Raw genomic sequence first — 20224 nt, 5'->3', positions numbered from 1 at the left:
TGCCCTTGCGCGTCATCAGCCCGCGCCGACGCGGCATGTGACGACACTCCTGGCGCGCGCCGGGCGTTGTTTCTTCTCAGGTTCTCCGACCGGCGGCGGCAGCGGCGGCGCAGGGGTGTGTAGAGGCGTGGCGGACCGGACGTGGGAGCGCGGCCGACGCACCTCGAGGTTTCGGGTCCGGGCGGGGCTCGGACGGGCTGGGGGGCCGGTGGCGCGTGATATTCTCGCTCCCTAGTCCCGTCTTCCCCCGCGCGGGGCTTGGGGCTAAGGAGGCGGAGGGCCCAGGGGTTCCTCGGCACCATCTCTTGCCTGGCCGAAGTTCAGATTTGTGTGGCTGATCTTAAGGGCCTAGGAGCCCCGCGGTCGGGAAAAGTGGCTTTACTGGGGAGCACACCCTCTCTCGGAGCATCTCCCACCCCGAGCCTCTCCATCCTATGGCGGAGGACGCAGCTGTCAAATGATCCAGTGACTTCACTTAGCGGAAGTAGTTCCTCTAATAAATTGTTTTGACAGTTAAAGTAGTACTTAATCAGTGTCGGGTACTGGGTCAAGACTTGAATGTGCATTATCTCATTTAGTCATTGAACAATGCTATTACGTAGGTGCTTATCACCATTTTTCAAAATTTTAAACCGAGATGAAGTAACTTGCCCAAGACCATACAGCAATGACAGAAACGAGAACTGAATCCAAGCAGTCGTTTTTCATTGCTCGCCACTCTTAACTAAGATTCAGACTGAAGCACTCAGAAACGGTCAGTCTTAAATGTTCAGAATCAAGAGAGCATTACAGCATAGCTTGCTGTATCCTAAAGTAGCTTGAATTGTTTTTCTTTTTGCAGTGTTTTAACTCAAATGGGTGATGAAAAGGACTCTTGGAAAGTGAAGACTTTAGATGAAATTCTTCAGGAAAAGAAACGAAGGAAGGAACAAGAGGAGAAAGCAGAGATAAAACGCTTAAAAAATGTAAGCCATGTTTTTTATTTAAGTGATTTTCTTAAAGGAGATTTAATATCTTTGCCCTCATTTTTCCATTAGAACTATGCTCCTTCAGTGAAGTTCTTTTGTACTTCCAAATGTCACAGGTGACCCCAAAGTCTATTCTAAAAATTAACAAAAACAGTCAAATGCCCAGTTTGCATTGAAGATGGATTGATAACACGCTCAGGTTGCATTTAGACAAGGCTATTTATGTGGAGAATAAAGTATTTATTTAAAACCGTTAGTGCAGTTGGATTAATTTTTTCTCATTTTGCTACTAATGTATCCATGATACCGTTTCCAGGTACTTTTAATATAGTAGTATGTGGCCTTGAAATTAATATTTTTTACGTTTATCGGCTGGCATGATAACATCATAAAAGCTTTTTAGTAATTGGATAATAAGTATTGGAAAGAAATACCTCTTTTGGTAAGATTATTCATAAACCACTTTAAAGTGTTTATTGACACTGTGGCTGCAACAGTGGGCTCAAACATAGCAACAATTGTGAGGATGGTGCAGGACCTGGCAGTGTTTCCTTCTCTTGTACGTGGGATCACTATGAGTTGGAACCGACTCTATGGCTTCTAACAGCATGAGTACTATATGATGTAAAGTATGTGGTGTTTAAGATATACTTAAAGGCACAACTCTGGTTCATGTAAGCAACTAACACACTTGGTATAGAGTTTGATGTCCCTTGTCAAATATGCTAGTTTAAAATTTTTCATCTCAGGTTTTGGGTTACAGAAAATTGTGATTTTAACATCATGGGTTTTGAATGAAAGTTTTTTATGTTTGTATAAAATTAGTCCATTCAAAAAGTATGTGAAATTTTTTTAAATGTTGGCAAGGCTTGGCAGATCATCATTTAAAGTAAGGTTATCTATGAGGAAAATGACTGGCTTTCTCTTTGCTTCTTAGTCTGATGACCGGGATTCCAAACGGGATTCCCTTGAAGAGGGGGAGCTGAGAGATCACCGCATGGAGATAACAATAAGGAACTCGCCTTATAGAAGAGAGGACTCTATGGAAGACAGGTAAGAGAAGGCCGCGTGTTGGAAACATGCTTTGTTGATGAGACACATTGGGAATCTCTCTGTGTATTTGTTGGCCTGGCTGGCCTTTCAGAGTGTGACTTTGAAGAACTTCATGGTCGTGAGTTTATGTTTACCTCATGGTTGAAAGTGACTCGTGTGTCAGTAACAATTTGCTGTCTAAAATTCTATGCAAGTAAACTGGAGTGGAATCCGGAAAGATATCCAGAGCAAGGCTGTTTAGCAGAAACGTTTACACTATAGTCTCTGCCTTTTGACGTTTCTTCTTTTGCTGTGATACCTCCTAATTTCTTTCCTTCTTATATTCCTTCATCAAATAATTAAGAATAACAGCCAGAAATTAAGGCCAAATACCTGCCCCCAAAAGCCTAAGGTGTGAGTTCTCCCAAGATTTTGACCATATAGAATCAGTCGAAGATATTGTTAAATGACCTTTTGAGACCATTAAGGTTGATGAAAATTTCAGGGCCTTTTTAAAACAGCTTTTTTTTGTGATGTAATTGACATAAAATAAACTGCATATATTTAGAAAGTACAGCTTGATACATTTTTACTACCCACGTCACAGTCACCACAGTCAAAGTAATGAGCACATCCACCACCCTCAAAAGTCTCCTCACAGTGGCAGGTTTATTCTGTATGTCACGCTGGTTTCCCACTTGGACTTTTCATTGGAATCTGTATTTAAAATACAGTTTTGGCTTACGTTTCAGAATGACCATAATTTTCAGAATGATGATTCAGCTCCCCTTTATTCATATCACGAACCCTACATTTTTTTGGGTTCAGGAAACTCCATAACGTGCTAATGCTCCTTAGGCGTAATTACTTTCCCCAGCATGATGTCATACTATTTTATTATTTCAGGGGCGAGGAAGATGACTCTTTGGCTATCAAACCGCCCCAGCAAATGTCCCGGAAAGAAAAAGCTCATCACAGGAAAGACGAAAAGAGAAAAGAGAAACGTAGGCATCGTAGTCATTCAGCAGAAGGGGGTACAGACGTATTTGTTTTCTCTTATATCATATTCAAGTGTGGTTCGTTTCCAGCTTCGTAATCTACTGCCTTCTCTAGAGCATAGTTGAAAGAAAAGAGACAACAAAAATTTAAGTGAAAACGTAAACTTACTATAGATTATTTTGAATAGCTATTTCATTTTCCTTCTGGTGGTGTGTTTTCCCTCTCTTATGTTGTTTTGGGTTGGTTTGTTTACACATAAAACCTATCTTAATTCAGTATGTATAGGGAAAAAACACTTCCTTCGATGCTAAATTGCTTTAACTGAAAAACACCAAGTCAAAATAGTAGGTTTGGTTTGACTAGAGCCTTTGGCTCATAACACTGTCATGAGCTCCTTAGGAGTGCTGGAACTGGGGAAGCTGGACCCAGGGCCTGATGTAAATCTCATCGTTATAAATACAGTTGATTGATTAACATGGCTTTATAACATTGACGTAGAAGCCCACTAAAAGAAGCAGAGCTTCATTCTGTATTCTCTATAAATGGTGATTTTTTAAAATCATAAAGCTAATGTATTCTGATCCGTTGTATTAGGCTGTCTTTGTTTTGTTTTTAATTTCATGTAAAATCATGTTTGTTTTTCTAAGCCATTAAATATTCTTTTTCTTTTTGAGTTTATATATATATTCAAATTAAATATTTGGACGTGAAGTTTCTTTTTGTGACACTTGTTATTTCTCATTAGGGAAGCACGCTAGAGTGAAAGAAAAAGAAAGAGAACACGAACGTCGGAAACGACATCGAGAAGAACAGGATAAAGCTCGCCGGGAATGGGAGAGACAAAAGAGGAGGGAGATGGCAAGAGAACATTCCAGGAGAGAGAGGTAAGAGGAGTTGGTTGTGAACCTTTAATCAAGCACTCGTTTAGGATCTCATTAGAGCAATGAAAGCTGATCAAGTCGACACACAAACAAGAACTTGGCCGCGTGAGGCAGATTTGTTGCAGACGTGGTATGTGAGCATGGAGTTAATAGCACAATAAACATTGGGTATTGTTAGCCAAGAGAATTGTCCTGAAGGAAGTGAGTTTTTGCTGCGTTTTGGAAGACAGAAATGGGTGTGAGAAGATAATGAACCCGAAAGCTGTGTGTTGGCTTCCTCCAGATGGAGGCTTGTGGGGTAGGAGAGGTAAATCAGGAACGAGGCTATTAGCAGAGTCCCAATTCAGTGCCAGAAACCTAGCCTCAGTGGAGATTGAGCTTCAAGAGAGGGTCAGGAGGAAGAGGCTGGAGTCCTGAGGTAGGAATTTGTGTGAGGAAGTGAAGGTTTAGGTTAGACTTGTAATGCTGGAGATGGGAAGGAAAATAGAGTCAGGAGAAATGCTCTTCCTAGACCGATTAGCTGACTATAGGTAAGGAGGAAGTTGTAACCATCTCTGCATTTAGGGCATCAGGATGGTGAGGGAGGAAATACCCTTTGGGGGAAGGTGAGTTCATCCCGTGTGTGCATTAGTGTGTTGTGTGTGAATCATAGTCAAGAACAGATCATCTTGGGGACAGTCATCCAAATGAACATTCTGACAAAGAGTTGATCTGTGGTCATTCATCATTTATCCATCAGCAAGTCTACATTGGGCACCGGCTCTGATCCAGCTCTGATCTAGGTGGTCTCAGCCAGAAGAGCAGAAAAAACAGCAATAGACTCTAGTTCTCTCAAACAAAATATGAAAAATAAGAAAAGATGTCCCAAAGCCCTTAACAACTGGTACAGCCCACAGAGCTGAAGAGGGAGCCTATCTCATTAGGCAGTTACCGGGGAAGCTGGGTCACCAGCTCTGGGAGGTCAGTTCCCAGGGGAGCTGGGATACCAGGCCTCAAGGGTTCAGTTACCAAGGGAGCTGGGTCACTGGTTTGGGCATTAGTCTCCATGTGCCTCTGTGTAAGCTTGGATTCCCAGGAGAGAGCATCCATTTAACCTCCCATGAATAAGGTCTTTGCCCCAAATCCATCTGTGGCCCAGGAAAAGGGTGCCATAGCCCCAGTGTAAGTCCTGGGCCACTTCTGTGTATTGAGGTCCTTTCTAGAAAAAGCTTGACAGTCGGTCTGCTTAGGGCCTCCCACTGGGATAGGACGAATCTGACTTAGAGGGAGGATATTGCCGACCATTCTTAGCAACCAGGGCTGGACAGTCTGGGCACGTCAAGAAAGTGTGTCAGAGGAGTGTGTTCTCATTGGTGCAGGGGGTATGGCAGAAACTGAGGCCCAGGAGGTAAAGGTCTGAGATCAATGCAGGGAGAGCAGAGCGTTGGAAGTATTCAGGTTAGCTACCATGTTAAACATCTGTGATTTGTAACACTAATACCTAAAAACAAGACCAGTTGTGGAATGACACTGAGGAAATCAAACACAAAGAAGCAAAAGGTCATTAAACAGAGAAAGGAAAGAAAAGACCAAAATGGGTGTCAGAAGAAACTTGCTCTTGAACATAGAGTAGCTGAAATAAAAGGAAATGATAAGTGAAACTGCCAAACAGAAGATTTCAAAGAGCTGCTCAAGAGGGCAGAGTAAAGTTTATAATGAAATACGCAAAGACCTGGAGTTAGGAAACCAAAAAGGAAAACACTCAGCATTTCTCAAGCTGAGAGAACTAAAGAAAAAATTCAAGCCTCGAGTTGGCATATTGAAGGATTCTGTGAGCAAAAAATTGAATAACACAGGAAGCGTCAAAGAAGATGGAGGGAATACACAGAGCCACTGTACCAAAAAAATTAGTTGACATTCAACCATTTCAGGAGGTATAGCATGTGATCAAAAACAGTGGTACTGAAGGAAGAAGTCTAAGCTGTACTGAAGGCATTGGCAAAAGACAAGTCTTCAGGAATTGACAGAATACCAATTGAGATGTTTTAACAAATGGAGGCAATGCTGGAAGCGCTCACTTGTCTATGCAGAGAAATTTGGAAGACAGCTACCTAGCCAACCGACTGGAAGAGATCCATATTTGTGCCCATTCCAAAGAAAAGTGATCCAATGGAATGCAGAGATCACACGCAAGTGAAATTATGCTGAAGATAAGTCAAAAAACAGTTGCAGCAGTACATCAACAGGGAACTGCCAGAAATTCAAGCCGGATTCAGAAGAGGGTGTGGAACGAGGGATTATCGTTGCTGATGTCAGATGAAGCCTGGCTGAAAGCAGAGAATACCAGAAAAATGCTTACCTGTGTTTTATTGACCATGCAAAGGCATTCGACTGTGTGAATCATAACAAATTATGGATAACATTGCGAAGAATGGGAATTCCAGAACACTTAATTGTGCTCATGAGGAACCTGTACATAGACCAAGAGGCAGTCATTCGAAGAGTACAAGAGAATACTGCAGGTCTTGAAATCAGGAAAGGCGTGTGTCAGGGCCATATCCTTTTACTATACGTATTCAGTTTGTATGCTGTATGCTGAGCAAATAATCCGAGAAGCTAGACTATGTGAAGACGAATGCAACATCAGGACTGGCAGAAGACTCATTAACCTGCGATATGTAGTTGACACCCTTGCTTGCTGAAAGTGGAGAGGACCTGAAGTATTTACTGATGAAGATCAAAGACTACAGACTTCAATATGGATTACACCTTAACGTAAAACAAAAATCCTCACCACTGGCCCAGTAAGCCACATCATGATAAATGGAGAAAAGATTAAAGTTGTCAAGGATTTACTTTTACTTGAATCCACAATCAACACCTATGGAAGCAACAGTCGAGAAATCAGATGATGTATCGGATTAGGCAGATCTGTTGCAAAAGACCTCTTTACAGTGTTAAGAAGCAATGATGTCATCTTGAGGCCTAAGGTGTGCCTGACCCAAGCCATGGTATTTATGCATGCAAAAGCTGGACAGAGAGAATAAGGAAGACCGAAGACTTGATGTCTTTGAATTATAGTATTGGCAAAGAATGTTGGATATACCCTGGCCTGCCAGAAGAATGGATAAATCTGTCTTAGAAGGAAGACAACTAGAATGTTCCTTGGAAGCAGTCTACCCAGAACGTCCAGGGATGGGAAGGCATCAGGCACGGCCTCGGGGACGAGTCGTTGGTTCCCCACCCGCCTTTCCCAAACAGACGTCCGCTCCTTTCGTAGCTCATGCGAGTCTGTCTTCCTGACAAGTTTGGATTTACGTCAGCTTCTCATGCACACCTAGGGACTGCCAGACAGCAGTGTTGTGGGAGCAGTGGCTTTCCAGTTTCTTGGGGGACTCACGGGAACTGTGCTCTGTAGGTGTGTGGTTCTGTGTCTTCTGCTCTGAAAAGCCTCTTGTGGCATTTCATAAATGAGACCCAGAGTGCTGGGGGGAGGAGTCATCTTTCTGGTGCTTGTGCTGTAGGGACCGTCTGGAGCAACTGGAGCGGAAGCGGGAGCGGGAGCGGAAGCTGCGGGAGCAGCAGAAGGAGCAGAGGGAACAGAAGGAGCGCGAAAGGCGGGCTGAGGAGCGACGCAAAGAGCGGGAGGCACGCAGGGAAGGTAGGCGATGGGGCACACTGCCAGGGCCCGGGCAGTGGGGTGCACTGCAGGGGCCGGGGCCAGTGGCAGCGAGGGTTCCCACAGAAACAGCTTACCTCTCTGGCCTCTGGGCCTATGTTAGCCAGTGCACAGGTAAGATGCACACAATGCCCACGAGGTGGTGCGATTGATGACGGGGTGGGGCCCTGCCTGAGGCTACAAGGGTCCATGGGTCCCATCGCAGTCCACAGAGTCAGGCAGTCCACTTGTGTTGCTGCCCATGTTGGCTGGCATATGTCCTGGAGGTGGGTTTTTAGCACCCACAGTTGCCTTCCCCCTCCCTGTCTGACCAATGGGAATCAGTCTGGAGGCCCGCTTAATCCTCAGGGCAACTTATGGCCTCTGGGCTTCCTGGCCTCCCACCAAGTGTTGTAGGCACCATGTACACACTGCGGGCATTTCTGTCATCAGAAGGTGGGGGTGATGAGAGGAGGAAAGAGGGTGCTGCAGCGTACCCCTTGGTCTGTTCTGTGGTTACCAGTGTCTGCACATCACCGCACCATGCGGGAGGAGTATGGTGAGAAGGTGAAAGCCAGCCACTGGAGCCGCAGCCCACTCCGGCCACCGCGGGACAGGTTCGAGCTGGGTGACGGCCGGAAGCCAGGTGAGGTGGCGGGCCTGCTTCAGGCCCACGTGCAGGGGTCTCCATGCACAGACCACTGTAGCCTGTGGTCACATAAGCCATCATGGAATGCGGGCCGAGGCCCTGCTGTTCTTTTTCAGGATGAGATAGTGTGCTCGTTAGAGCGCTTCCGTGCTGTGACAGGAGCAGTTAGCATTTATGTGTAACAAAGCTGTTCATGTAAATCTTGCCCGAAAAGTTGATTACTGGTCCTTTTAGGAGCGGCTCCTTCGGTTCTGTGTATGGGGATGAGCTGTTGTTCGCACACGCCGAAGTTAGTCATTGTGTGAGACGCACCGCCTGATTTTTGGGTGCTGTTATCTTGTTAAGGAGCTCTGATGGCACAGTGGTTAAAGTGTTGGGCTGCTAACCAAAAGGTCGGCAGTTCAGACACCTCAGCCACGCCACAGGAAAAAGATGGGGCAGTCTGCTTCCATAAAGGTTTACAGCTTTGGAGACCCTGTGGGGCCACTATGAGTCAAAATCGACTTGATGGCAGTGGGTTTGGTTTGGTTTTTGTTATCTTGTTTATTTAAAGACATTTCTCCCAACTCGTCTTCAATGGTCTGTTTCACAGTAAAGGAAGAGAAAATGGAAGAAAGAGACCCCCTGTCCGACTTGCAAGATGTCAGTGACAGTGAGAGGAAGACCAGCTCAGCAGAGTCATCCTCAGGTAGCTGTACACTGGGCCACACACCTGGCCTGGGCCTCGCTTGCCTCTGTGAGAGCCAGGCCAGTGGGCTCACCTCGAGACTGTGTCCTACCTCTAGCGGAGTCGGGGTCCGGCTCAGAGGAGGAGGAGGAAGAAGAGGAGGAGGAGGGGAGCAGCAGTGAGGAGTCGGAGGAGGAGGAGGAGGAGGAAGAGGAAGAGGAGGAGGAAGAAGAAGAGGAGACGGGGAGCAATTCCGAGGATGCTTCCGAACAGTCAGCTGGTGAGGAGAACATGGGCACAAACTTTAAACTTTAATTATAAAGCACGGAATATTATAGATAGAACACATAGTATAGAAAAGCAGCGTGAAGTCTTTTAAAGCATTTTTAAATTGAGGGTGCCTTGCTACCTGGGACTCCACGAGATCCCAACTCGATTATTGAGATGCTTCTTGCTTTCCATCAGCTTAGCTGACCCTCATTCTGCCCGTCGAGGGGTCTGGCGCGTGCCACAGCGCGACGCTGGCTCCGGTCACCTGGGTGGACACCTGCTTTCTCTTGCAGAAGAAGTGAGCGAAGAGGAGATGAGTGATGACGATGAGCGAGAGAACGAAAACCATGTCCTCGTGGGTAAGCCCCTGCCCCTGCAGATGGCCCCTGTCTCCTCATGTGTCCCTAAGTGCAGGGGTGCAGTTTTCCTGGGCGGGGCCTCAGTAGCACCCTGGGTTTTTTCCACGTTCAGGATCTTCCCCAGAGTGGGGAGAGGGTCTTGGCACATCATACTTATTCCTGGTTCTATAACTGGGTGTCCTTTGAAGTTCCAGAGTCACGATTTGATCGCGATTCCGGGGAGAGTGAGGAAGGGGAGGAAGAAGGGGGCGAGGGGACCCCACAGAGCAGCGCCCTCACCGAAGGAGACTGCGTGCCCGACTCCCCCGCCCTGTCGCCAATCGAGCTCAAGCAGGAGCTGCCCAAGTACCTGCCCGCCCTGCAGGTCAGCCCCTTCCACCCTGAGCGCATGGCACAGTCCCTGTGTGCCGAGGAGGGTGCTGCAGAGGGTGCACTGCAGAGCGGGCATGAGTCACACCTGTGTCCTGGGCAGCTGTCCCCAGTCAGTGTACCTGCCCCTCAGAGTGTTTGAGTTGCCTAGCTCAGCCAGGCCTGCACTGGTTGACTGTGCCCCAAGGTGTGGAAAGGCATGGGGGGGATGCACAGAGAATGAGGTAACCCTGGGTCTTCACACGGAGGTGTCAGTATGGAGGGACTTTGCTTCGTCGTATCTATAATAAAGTAGCCCGTGCTCACAGAAGGAAATACAGAAAGGAGAAAGTTGCTTCTGGTGCCGCTCTCACCTCACCCTGGCCCCCCCCAAAGACACACCCAGCGGTTTTGCTACGCTGCTTTGTGTAGGCACAATGAGTGGGCAGGGGGGCGAGGCCATAGACCTGAGGAAATAGGCGACCCTGACCCAGCTTAGGGGTTCTGGCCCAGCTTGGGGGTCCTGGCCCAGCCCGGGTATCCTGGTCCAATCTGGAGGGCTCTGACACAGCCCTCGAGTCTGAGGAGAGGGCATCCCTAACGCAGCATAGGGGTCCTGGCCCAGCCTGGGGTCCTGGCCTAGCTTGGGGGTCCTCACCCAGCCCAGGAATCCTGGTCCAGTCCACAGGGCTCTGACACAGCCCACAAGTCTGAGGAGAGGGCGTCTCTGACCCAGCCTGGGGGTCCTGGCCCAGCTCTCACATCCTTGCTCCCCCCAGGGCTGCCGGAGTGTGGAGGAGTTCCAGTGCCTAAACAGGATCGAAGAGGGCACATACGGGGTGGTCTACAGAGCAAAGGACAAAAAAACAGGTGGGTAGAGCCCATGGTGGTCCCACAAAGGGGAGGGTCAGGGACTGGGGTGCAGAGAGCCTGGCCGTTCTCTGGCTGAGAGGCCAGGTGGGTGGGCAGTGTGCTGTGGAATGGAACACGCCCTTCACACGGTGGGAGAGCCAGTCTGAGATGTCCTGGTATATTTCTGCATATTCTAGAACAAGCCGTGCCCATCTGCTGGCTCTCAGAAGAGGGTGCATGGACAGGCAGAGGTGCCAGGAAGTGGGGGTCACCTGTGTAAGGACATGGGAGACCCAGGGCTGCTGGTGAGAGTAGGTAGCTTGGATTGCCCTGAGTTAGATGTCCCCTTTGTGACACTAGGCATCCCCACATGTCCCCGTGCACTCTATCCTGCATCAGTCTCAGTGAGTCAGCCAGTGGAGCAGTGTCTACACAGAGTTGCACCTGATGCAGCCTTCTCCACACTTGCAGCTGTTTCTTCTGGAAGTCCAGGGCAAGTGGTGCCTTTGAGACACTGAGGTTCGTCAGCCTCCTCAGGGTGAACGAGAAACCCTCCTCAGCCCTTTGGGGAAAAGGTGTAGGGACATATGCCTTGTGTTTTTTTGTGTGTGTGTGGAATTTTCTTCTCAGTGCCTAGGCCATGTTTGGGCTCACAGTTAGCTAAAGGTGCTCTCTCACTGCGGAGTAACAAAGGCTTCATAAGCAAAACATAAAATCCTGTTTCAGTTCGCTGATATTCTTAACGTGATTTTATAAGAGTGTTTTTTTAGTTCTTGTTTTTAAACTGTTTTCACTACAGATGAAATTGTGGCTCTGAAACGGCTGAAAATGGAAAAGGAAAAGGAGGGATTTCCCATCACGTCGCTAAGAGAAATCAACACCATCCTCAAGGCCCAGCACCCCAACATCGTCACTGTCAGAGTAAGGCTCCGCCCACTCCCTGTCCCCATCCACCCTGCTTAGGCCTGACACCTGACACTTCTTGTCATCCCATATGGGGGGCCCACGTCCCCCAGGGTCTAGGGGCACGTGGCCCAAGTGTTTCCTTAGACACTCTTGTCATAGTGGGAATAGTGGAGTCCTCACTGTTCTGTAGTGTGTGCTTCCAGATGTCATTTCTGCAGAGGCAGGGGCCCCACACCCCTCTGCAGGGCCCCCGCATGTGCATCCTCACCCACACCCTTGACGTTTTCTAGGAGATTGTTGTGGGAAGCAACATGGACAAGATCTACATCGTGATGAACTATGTAGAGCACGATCTGAAAAGCCTGATGGAGACCATGAAGCAGCCTTTCCTGCCAGGTGCTGCCAAGGCCCTACGGGGGCCATGCTGGGGACTGGTTGATACAGCCACAGCTGTGGGAGGGAGACGTGCTGTGGCACAGACACAAGTTGTTATGTTGTGAGGGTGACACAGCGAACTCTTCTCGTGTCACCGCAATCCCTAGTCTGGGTGTCGGCAGCCGGGGTGGGCAAGGGAGGTGGGATCCCTCGGTCTCTGAGTGGGTGCACTCGCAGTCCTTGAAATCTGACTCCAGGGAGAGCCCTGGCCTGCGGGGTGCCTAAAGCGTTGAGCTCTCATGCTCTGGGCAGATGTCCCAGGGACCAGTCCTTGTAGCTCACCTCTCCTTGTCATGGGGGAGGGGAGGTGTGTGACCCACCTGTTTTCCCAGGGGAAGTGAAGACCCTGATGATCCAGCTGCTGCGGGGGGTGAGGCACTTGCATGACAACTGGATTCTGCACCGTGACCTCAAGACGTCCAACCTGCTTCTGAGCCACGCCGGTGTCCTCAAGGTGGACTTGCCCCCACCCTGTCCTCCGCCTCTACCCCACACCACCTCCACCCCACCACCTCATCCCCATACTACCTCCCCTACACCACCTCCCCCACACCACCACTTCCCCCACACCACATCTACCCCACTACCTCCTCCCCATACCACCTCCCCCACACCACCTCCACCCTACCACTTGCACCCCACCACCTCCTCCCCCTCATCACCTCCACCCCATCACCTCCCTCTCATCACCTCCACCCCATCACCTCCTTCCCACCACCTCCCCCACATCACCTCCCCACACCTCCTCGCCCATATCACCTTTTCCGCATATTATCTCCACCCTGACACCACATTCTCTGCCACACCACCTCTTCCGCCACATCACTTCCACCCCTACATCACCATCTCTGCATACCACCTCCACCCTCACATCACCTTCACCCTCACATCACCTCCATCCCCACACCACCTCCTCCCCCACACCACCTCCATCCCCACACCATCTCCACCCCATCACCTCCACCCCCACATCACCTCCTCCCCACACCTCCCCAACACCATCTCCACCCCTGCCACCTTCACCTCCTGCCCCTACCATGCCCCCCCACCATCATTGCTCCCATCTCCCACCTCCACCCTCCCTGCTGTTACCCCTTCCCCCCACCCCCCACCATGATGCCACAGGGCCCTGCCATAGCTTATCCCATGGCCTTTCCAGGTGGGTGACTTTGGGCTGGCGCGTGAGTATGGGTCCCCACTGAAGGCCTACACCCCAGTTGTGGTGACCCTGTGGTACCGTGCTCCAGAGCTACTGCTTGGTGCCAAGGTGAGTGTGCACAGGTGCCTGGAGGGGGATGCAGCCCATAGGGCTGCATGGTGGCCCCGCCCTGAGCCCGGGGAGCTGTCCTGACTCACTTAGCTGGGAACCTTGGCCTTGCAGGAGTACTCCACAGCCATTGACATGTGGTCTGTGGGCTGCATCTTTGGGGAGCTGCTGACTCAGAAGCCCCTTTTCCCTGGCAAGTCGGACATCGACCAGATCAACAAAGTGTTTAAGGTAGGGGGCCACGTGCTGGGGCTGGGTGGGTGTGGCAGTCACTGGTGGCTGTTCTGCGGGCTGCTCTCTGACGATCTGACTTGGTGTCAGCCGCCAGGTGGTGGACCCTTCCCTGTAGTTCACCCAGGCTATTCTGAGGCGTCCCTGTCTTCCTAGGACCTGGGAACCCCCAGTGAGAAAATCTGGCCTGGCTACAGTGACCTCCCTGCAGTCAAGAAGATGACGTTCACAGAGTACCCCTATAACAACCTCCGCAAGCGCTTTGGGGCACTGCTCTCTGACCAGGGCTTTGACCTCATGAACAAGTAAGTATCGCCACTAGAGGGGCCGGCTGCCTCATCTCTGCGGCCGTGGGGCCCAGTGCTGGCCCAGGCCTGCCTGCTACATGTGCCTTTCTAGAACCACCCCTCCCCCAGCACACCCTGCTCTTGGCAGCCGAGTCCCAGGGACCCTGGGCACTCTTTCTCCCCTGGAGGGGGCATCTGGGGCCTTTCCATCATCCTGGCCCCACCTCCACAGCCCAGCTGCCCCCTGCACTGCTGGGACCCAGGTGCCCTGCTCTCCCCAGGTTTCTGACCTACTTCCCCGGGCGGAGGATCAATGCTGAAGATGGCCTCAAGCATGAGTATTTCCGCGAGACCCCCCTCCCCATTGACCCCTCCATGTTCCCCACATGGCCCGCCAAGAGTGAGCAGCAGCGTGTGAAGCGTGGCACCAGCCCACGGCCGCCTGAGGGGGGCCTGGGCTACAGCCAGCTGGTGAGGGGCCCCAGGGAGAGGGGTATCTTCACAGGCAGGGCTGATGGGCCAGAGGGTCTTCAAAGGAAGAGGGCTGTTGGAGGGAGAGGGTCCTCATGGGTGGGGCTGCTGAGGAGGGAGGGAGGGGATCCTCACAGGGAGGGAACTGGGGGGGTTCTCACCAGCAGGGCCAGCTGGGGGGCATGTCCTCAGGGTACACTGACTCACCTCCCCCCCACCCCCCCACCCCAGGGTGATGATGACCTCAAGGAGACCGGCTTCCACCTGACCACCACAAACCAGGGGGCCTCAGCCGCCGGCCCCGGCTTCAGTCTCAAGTTCTGACCTCAGAGCAGGATGTAGCACACGCCCAGTGGGTGGGGCCTGGCCAGGTGGGGTGGGGGCACAAGGCTCCCCTGGGCGACACAGTGGTTAGTGCGCTGTCATCGTCCAGATTGCATCCCCAAACCAGAGCTTCAGGGACCTCTGGGGCCAGGAAGCCCGGACTCAGAGCTCCTTGTCGTGTTCTTACTTCATTTTCCACATTTTAATTTTATTTTGGCATGTAAATTTATAGAATTAAATCATATTTTCCTTGTTGTAGAGGGAAAGGCTCTTTTTTCAGGTCGATCAGACTTGTCCTGGGGGTGCCCAGTGTGAAGAAGCTGGGCATTAAGGGGCAAATGTGTACGGCACGTTCTCCCACACACACTTGGACACGTACACACGCACCCTCATACACGCATGCGAGCACACACAAACGGGCAGCCAAGCTGAGCCCAGGCGGCCAGCCAGTCGGACAGTGGTAGTAATTTGGAGCCAGTGCTGTGGGAGGGTTTTTTCTGGGTGTTAATCTTGCGGGATTCATGTCCTGGGCCTGGCGACCTTCTAGTAGGCATGGAAGCAAGCACTTTCCTGCTTCCTTCTGAGGCCGCCGACCTCAGTGACCCAGGTGGACACCCTGGGATCCCTCCCAGCATTGTCCACGTGGCTGTAAGCCCCTGCCCAGGCCCCACAAGCCACTGTGTTTGCTGTTCTCACACCGGAGTTTTTATACAATAGGATGTTAGTTTTTAAGTGTAGTGAACTATTGAAAAAACTCTGGGGTTTCCTTCTAAACTCTGGAGTATCATTCTGGCCCAGAGCTGAATCTGGTGGGAGGCTCCCTTGCTCTGGCACAGGTGAAGGGACAGGGTGGCTCACACTGGTGGGTCCTTAGCTGTCTGACCTCATTTCCAATGCCGCCTCCCCTGGCTGCCTCAGCAACATCAGGGCCAGGCAGAGGAAAAGGCCTAGAACCCAGGTTGTCAGGAGCTTGGTACAAGAGCTAGAACCCGATTGGGTGAGATGCTGTGGAAGATGCAGGCCAGGGCCCTGGAGGCGAAGGCAACAAGGCAGCCTTTGGCTCCTGCCCAGCCTGCAGTGACTGGTGTGGCTAGACAGGGCACCAGCTTCTGGCAGCGGAAGAGGCTGGGGCCTTCCGCCTCTGCCCAAGCTAGCTGGCACCTAACCATGCAAACCACCCCTCAGCCCTGAGTTCCCACCCCAGGCTGCACCCACTGACCCCCCCCCCATCAGGAAAGGCTTTGGAGGCCCCGCTGCCCCACCCCCCCTGTCCTCCCAGGCCCTTCATGGCATCTCTTACAGGAAGCCTTGTTTGTCTCATGCACCTCTGAGCAAACCCTGGATGATCAAGGGCTCTGCCCCAGCTCAGCCTGCACCCCGGCAATGCTGCCAGCTCTTGGGCCCTACCCCATAGTGTAATGAGCCTAAGTGGGGCAAAAGCCTTTATTTCTCTAGTCTTCTCTCTGCCTTTGAAGGCCACACCCTGACCCCAAGCAGCTGTGAGGGGAAGGGGGTTGTCCTGGTCTCTAGAGCTTCCCACCAAGACTGCAACCCTGCCCAGAGGGCCTTCCCGCCAAGAACAGGCAAAGACAAACTAGTAGAGAAAGCACTTTATCAGCCCCCATTTCTGCGGGGCCCCGGCTGCAGGAGGCGCACTAGCTCCTCACGCGGACGCGCCACGAGTAGGTAGTGAGCACCCGCTGGCGCCTCCGCACCACGCACGTGTAGGTGCCCTCGTTGATGGCGTTGGCGATGATGCTCAAGTGTGCCTCGCCCAGCGCTAGGTAGCCGGGATAGGAGAACTCCAGGGGCTCCTGGTCCTTGTACCAGCTGCGGGGGCGGGGGGCGGGCAGCTAGGCTAGGCCGCCCACCTGCCCCTCCGACCCCCAGGTCTGCCTCCCACCCAGCACTCACTACACTTTGCCCTTCTTGTGCAGGATCTTCTGGCCGCAGCGGAAGGTCACGTTCCTGCCTTCAGGCACCAGCCTGGTTTTGGTCCTGGGGGGCGGTGGGGTGGCCGCCACCGTGGGGAAGGGGAACTCTGTTCCGGGGGAGGGGGGAGTGCCACATCAGTACCCCCACCTCCTCCTAGAGAACACAGAAACAAACCCGAGAAGGTCCACCCACTCCTCCGCCCTGGAGTCACCGTAGCAAAAGTCACAGCTACTGGGACAGAGTCGCTTCATGAGCCTCCGTCGGGCATCACAGAAGCCCCTCCGCGCCCAGGATGCGCACACAAAGAGCCGGTCCAGGCAGCCTGCGGAAGGCGGCTCCGGCTCAGGGCCTGCCCTCGTCCCACCTGGGCCCGCCCCCACCCCCGCCTCCCACCTGCACCTCCTGCCCCCAATACCCACCCGCACCGGCCCCCCCCCAACAGCACTGTCCTCCGCGCCCCGCCCACAAGCACCCCCTTTCCTACTCCACCTCACCGTAGAGCCGGTGCAGCCCCCACATCTCGTCCTGCGACAGCGCCTTCCAGCCACGCAGCGTGGCGTTGAGGTGCATGAGGGCCCGGACGTGCTGCGAGTGCATCAGGCCCAGTGCGTGACCGATCTCGTGGGCTGCCACGTGCACCAGGTCCGTGAGCCACACGCCTGCAGGCCGGGGGGTCAGCGCTACGAAGACCCCAGCCCGTTGCCTCCACCCTGCTGGCTGTGCCACGTGGAGCCGCAGCGGCCTCGGAAGATAACAACGTCCCGAGACAGGCCGTGACTCGGGCCCCAGGAATGCAGCTCAGCGCCCTCAGCGGCCGCGGGTTGAGGGGGAGGTTCGGGGAGCTGGAACCTCAGGCCTGTGACCTTCCCGCCCCGCGGCCTCCCAGCCCAGCCAGTTTGACCCCAAATGTCCGCCACCCCCACGTCCCTCCCGCTGTAGCCCCGCGGTGGTGCCCGGCGCCAGGGAGGGGCGGCACTAGGGATGCGCGGCTGGAGTGGGCAGCGCGGGTCACCTTTTTTCCAGCTGTACCGAGTGGGGCCCAGCACCCAGTACTCGCTGTCGTCGAAGTGGATGCCACCGTGCGGGGGGAAGAAGGCGTGGGCCAGCTCGCCCGTGGGGCCGTCGAAGCAGTGGTGCAGGGCTGAGGTCAGGCAGTCCGTGTGGTTGATTGGGTAGAAGCCTGGGGGGAGCACGAGGCTGAGCGGGCCGCGGGCGGGGCCGGGCCAGGGCAGGGCAGGCGCCCACCTATACGGAGGTCGCTGGGCTGCTCGGGGGCCACCTCGCGGAAGCTGAAGGGGGACACGTCGCTCCACATGCGGAAGGCGGCAGCCAGGCCCCGACGGGTTTCGCTGGGACTCAGCAGGTTCCGCGGGAAGGAGAGGATCCTGGGGGGTCAAGGTCCGGGTGGTGGGAAGGACAGGATCCTGGGGGGGGGGGAGTCAGGGGTGGTGGGAAGGACAGGATCCTGGGGGGGGAGTCAGGGGTGGTGGGAAGGACAGGATCCTGGGGGGGGAGTCAGGGGTGGTGGGAAGGACAGGATCCTGGGGGGGGGGGAGTCGGGGTGATGGGAAGGACAGGATCCTCGGGGGGGAGTCAGGGGTGGTGGGAAGGACAGGATCCTTGGGGGGAGTCAGGGGTGGTGGGAAGGACAGGATCCTGGGGGTGGGACAAGGTCGGGAGCAGTGGGAAGGAGAGGATCCTGAGGAGATCAGTTAGGCGGGGGCTGCCCCCAGGCCCAGGATCCGCACCTGTATGTGAGGTTGAAGTGGTCCCATCGTAGCCGGGCCGGGGTCAGCGTGTAGCGGCGTCTGCGGGGCGCCTGAAGGGGTGGCGAGCCAGGGACGGGGGTGACAGGGACACCTGCGGGGTCCGGCGCCGCCACATCTCCCTTCAAGAGAAGCGAGTGGCGTGGGAGGCAGCAAGGAGGTTCCCCAACCCCGAGGCTACAGGAATAGGCTGGGGGGGGTGGGGGTTGCGAGCGTTGACTGACCGTCCCGCTTTAGGATTTTCTGAGTTTGCCCTTATCCTTTCCCAATAGAGTGTTACTGTTACACAAGAAATAAAACGGTTACCGAAAACTGGGAAAGAACCGAGTAGGCGGGGCTGGAGCCAGATGTGCTGCTTCCCCACCCCCCAGCCCAGCGGCCAGACCCACGAATGCACTTACCCACGGACGCCCCAGTCCACGGACGCTTGGACACACCCGCCCGGCCCCCCTTCCCGGCCCCGCCCGGCCGCCCGCTCTCACCTGCGCCGCTGGGACCCCGGGCCGGGCCAGCAGCACCAGCGCGGGGAGCAGGCACAGGGCGCCCAGGACAGCTCCGAACCGGCGGTCCTGCCCGGGCGCCCCCGACGCCTTCGAGGGGGCGCAGGCCCCGCGGCCCATGGTGCTGCGGGCTCGCTGTCCGGCGCGTGGAGCAGCGCGGCACGGGAGGAGGGGCGGCTCGGGTTACAGCCCCCGGGGGGGGGGGCGCGGAGGCGCGGCCGCGCTGAAGGGAACCAGCTGGCCGCCTACGGTCGGATCTCCCAGCCACTGCAGCCTGGGCCGCGGGGACCCGCGTCTTGGCGGTCGGTGGCAGGAGCCTGGGCAGGGCCTGCCGGGCGGCGCCCCTTGGGGCACCGGGAGGACTCCAGAGTGTGTGGAGGCCCGGGGCAGCCAGGGAGGAGGCGCACGCCAGGGGCTCAGGCTTAGGGAAGGGCGGTCAACGGGGTCTCCTCATCGGCTGGGGGCTGAATGACCCCAATGGCTTTTTCTTCAAACGGACACCCCCTCCCCCCATGCACCAGATGAGACCCGGGAGTCGAGTCTCCGTCCTGGCTCTGGCGGCTCCGTGGGGCCAGCCCAGGACGCGTCCCCGCGAAAGCTGAGGGGAGGGGACGCGGCAACTGAGTTTGGGGCGGCTGACGGGGCGGAGAGAGGCTGGGGGAGGGGGGAGACATGGGGACGTGGCGTCTGGAAGGAGACTGCAGAAGGGACAAGGCTGCGGGGCAAGGGCCCGGGAGCGCCAGGAAAAAGCCAGCGGAGGGGCGGGCCTGGGAGGGCAGGACCCTCAGGTAGGAAGCTGGGAGAAAACGAGTCGTGCGTGGGAGGTTGGGGAGCGAGAGTCCCCGAATGGGCGCAGAAGGGGCTGGGGTCTACCGAGAGGGAGAAACGGGAAGCGGAGTTCAGCGCGGGGCGTCTAAAACGTGGAACCGTCCAGGTTGAGGGGGCAGCGAGAGTGGGTGCGCTGAGCCCCCAAAACATGAAGGTGCTATGAGCCCAGCAGGCAGGGTTTGGTGGGAAGCCTCTTGGCGGGAAGAGGGATGGGGTTGGCGGCCCTTGAGGGCAGGGCGGACTGCGGGAGGGTGGGGTGGGGAGGGCGCGTCCGGTCCTCTCTCCTCCTTCCATTCCAGCCTTAGCCAGGGTGACAGCGTGGGTCTAGCCAGCTGGGTCAGCGCCAAGCAGCTGGCGGGCAGCCGTGTGGCTCCGCGGGGCGGTGCACGGCGGGTGGTTCTTGGAAAGCGCCGGCACCAGCCCAGGGCAGCACCCCCCCTTCGTGGCTAAATACTTGCTGCAAAAAGTTCGCCCCCGCGTGTGCCACCGCCTCCCCAGGTCCGTGTCCCCCCTCCCATGTTCTCCGGTCCTGAGATCCAACCAGCCCCCCCTCCCCAAGTTTGCTCAGCCGCCAAGCCTGGGCCTACAGTTCCCGCGGGGACGCGCCCTGCC

General features: G+C 54.5%; 2 protein-coding genes across 9 annotated transcripts; one reads left to right on the top strand and one right to left on the bottom strand.

Moving 5' to 3' along the window:
• The first annotated feature begins 11 nt into the window (after positions 1 to 11).
• LOC126072462 (cyclin-dependent kinase 11B) lies at positions 12 to 14843 on the top strand. Of its 7 annotated transcripts, none has more exons than XM_049877629.1 (21): positions 12 to 168; positions 638 to 754; positions 842 to 965; positions 1906 to 2021; positions 2907 to 3034; positions 3745 to 3883; positions 7384 to 7520; positions 8041 to 8163; positions 8759 to 8854; positions 8952 to 9113; positions 9397 to 9462; positions 9651 to 9826; positions 10590 to 10680; positions 11462 to 11583; positions 11859 to 11964; positions 12336 to 12457; positions 13163 to 13270; positions 13385 to 13501; positions 13658 to 13806; positions 14070 to 14259; positions 14491 to 14843. In XM_049877629.1, exons 3-21 carry the CDS (start codon positions 855 to 857, stop codon positions 14581 to 14583), a joined length of 2352 nt encoding a protein of 783 aa, XP_049733586.1. In that variant the 5' UTR covers positions 12 to 168; positions 638 to 754; positions 842 to 854; the 3' UTR covers positions 14584 to 14843. The 7 variants fall into 7 exon arrangements, with proteins under 7 accessions (XP_049733586.1, XP_049733585.1, XP_049733584.1 ...); XM_049877628.1 differs by having other exon boundaries at positions 603 to 754; XM_049877627.1 differs by having other exon boundaries at positions 12 to 175; positions 603 to 754.
• Positions 14844 to 16184: 1341 nt separating this feature from the next.
• Positions 16185 to 19836, bottom strand: MMP23B (matrix metallopeptidase 23B). 2 transcript variants are annotated; one of them, XM_049877624.1, is made up of 8 exons: positions 18767 to 19836; positions 18267 to 18406; positions 17764 to 17903; positions 17531 to 17698; positions 17013 to 17144; positions 16730 to 16840; positions 16498 to 16624; positions 16185 to 16413 (listed from the first exon to the last, which is right to left on the bottom strand). In XM_049877624.1, the coding sequence occupies exons 1-8, from the start codon at positions 18902 to 18904 to the stop codon at positions 16239 to 16241; spliced, it is 1131 nt and encodes a 376-aa protein (XP_049733581.1). In that variant the 5' UTR covers positions 18905 to 19836; the 3' UTR covers positions 16185 to 16238. The 2 variants fall into 2 exon arrangements, with proteins under 2 accessions (XP_049733581.1, XP_049733580.1); XM_049877623.1 differs by having other exon boundaries at positions 17013 to 17177; positions 18767 to 19834.
• Positions 19837 to 20224: the final 388 nt, after the last annotated feature.

This window comes from Elephas maximus, chromosome 3 (genome assembly GCF_024166365.1).
Source record: "Elephas maximus indicus isolate mEleMax1 chromosome 3, mEleMax1 primary haplotype, whole genome shotgun sequence".
Classification (NCBI taxonomy): Eukaryota; Metazoa; Chordata; class Mammalia; order Proboscidea; family Elephantidae; genus Elephas; species Elephas maximus.
The sequence above is the reverse complement of the archived record's forward strand: the minus strand, read 5'-3'. Positions and strand labels throughout refer to the sequence as shown.

Excerpts from the sequence above, each read along its gene's own strand:
- LOC126072462 (XM_049877630.1), top strand. The coding sequence starts at position 855 with ATGGGTGATGAAAAGGACTCTTGGAAAGTGAAGACTTTAGATGAAATT. Across the intron at positions 3,035-3,744 it reads TAGTCATTCAGCAGAAGGGG|GGAAGCACGCTAGAGTGAAA; the intron begins GTACAGACGTAT and ends ATTTCTCATTAG. Across the intron at positions 11,965-12,335 it reads GAAGCAGCCTTTCCTGCCAG|GGGAAGTGAAGACCCTGATG; the intron begins GTGCTGCCAAGG and ends CTGTTTTCCCAG.
- MMP23B (XM_049877623.1), bottom strand. The coding sequence starts at position 18,904 with ATGGGCCGCGGGGCCTGCGCCCCCTCGAAGGCGTCGGGGGCGCCCGGG. Across the intron at positions 17,178-17,530 it reads TCGGTACAGCTGGAAAAAAG|GCGTGTGGCTCACGGACCTG; the intron begins GTGACCCGCGCT and ends CCCGGCCTGCAG. Across the intron at positions 16,414-16,497 it reads CACAAGAAGGGCAAAGTGTA|CTGGTACAAGGACCAGGAGC; the intron begins GTGAGTGCTGGG and ends CCGCCCCCGCAG.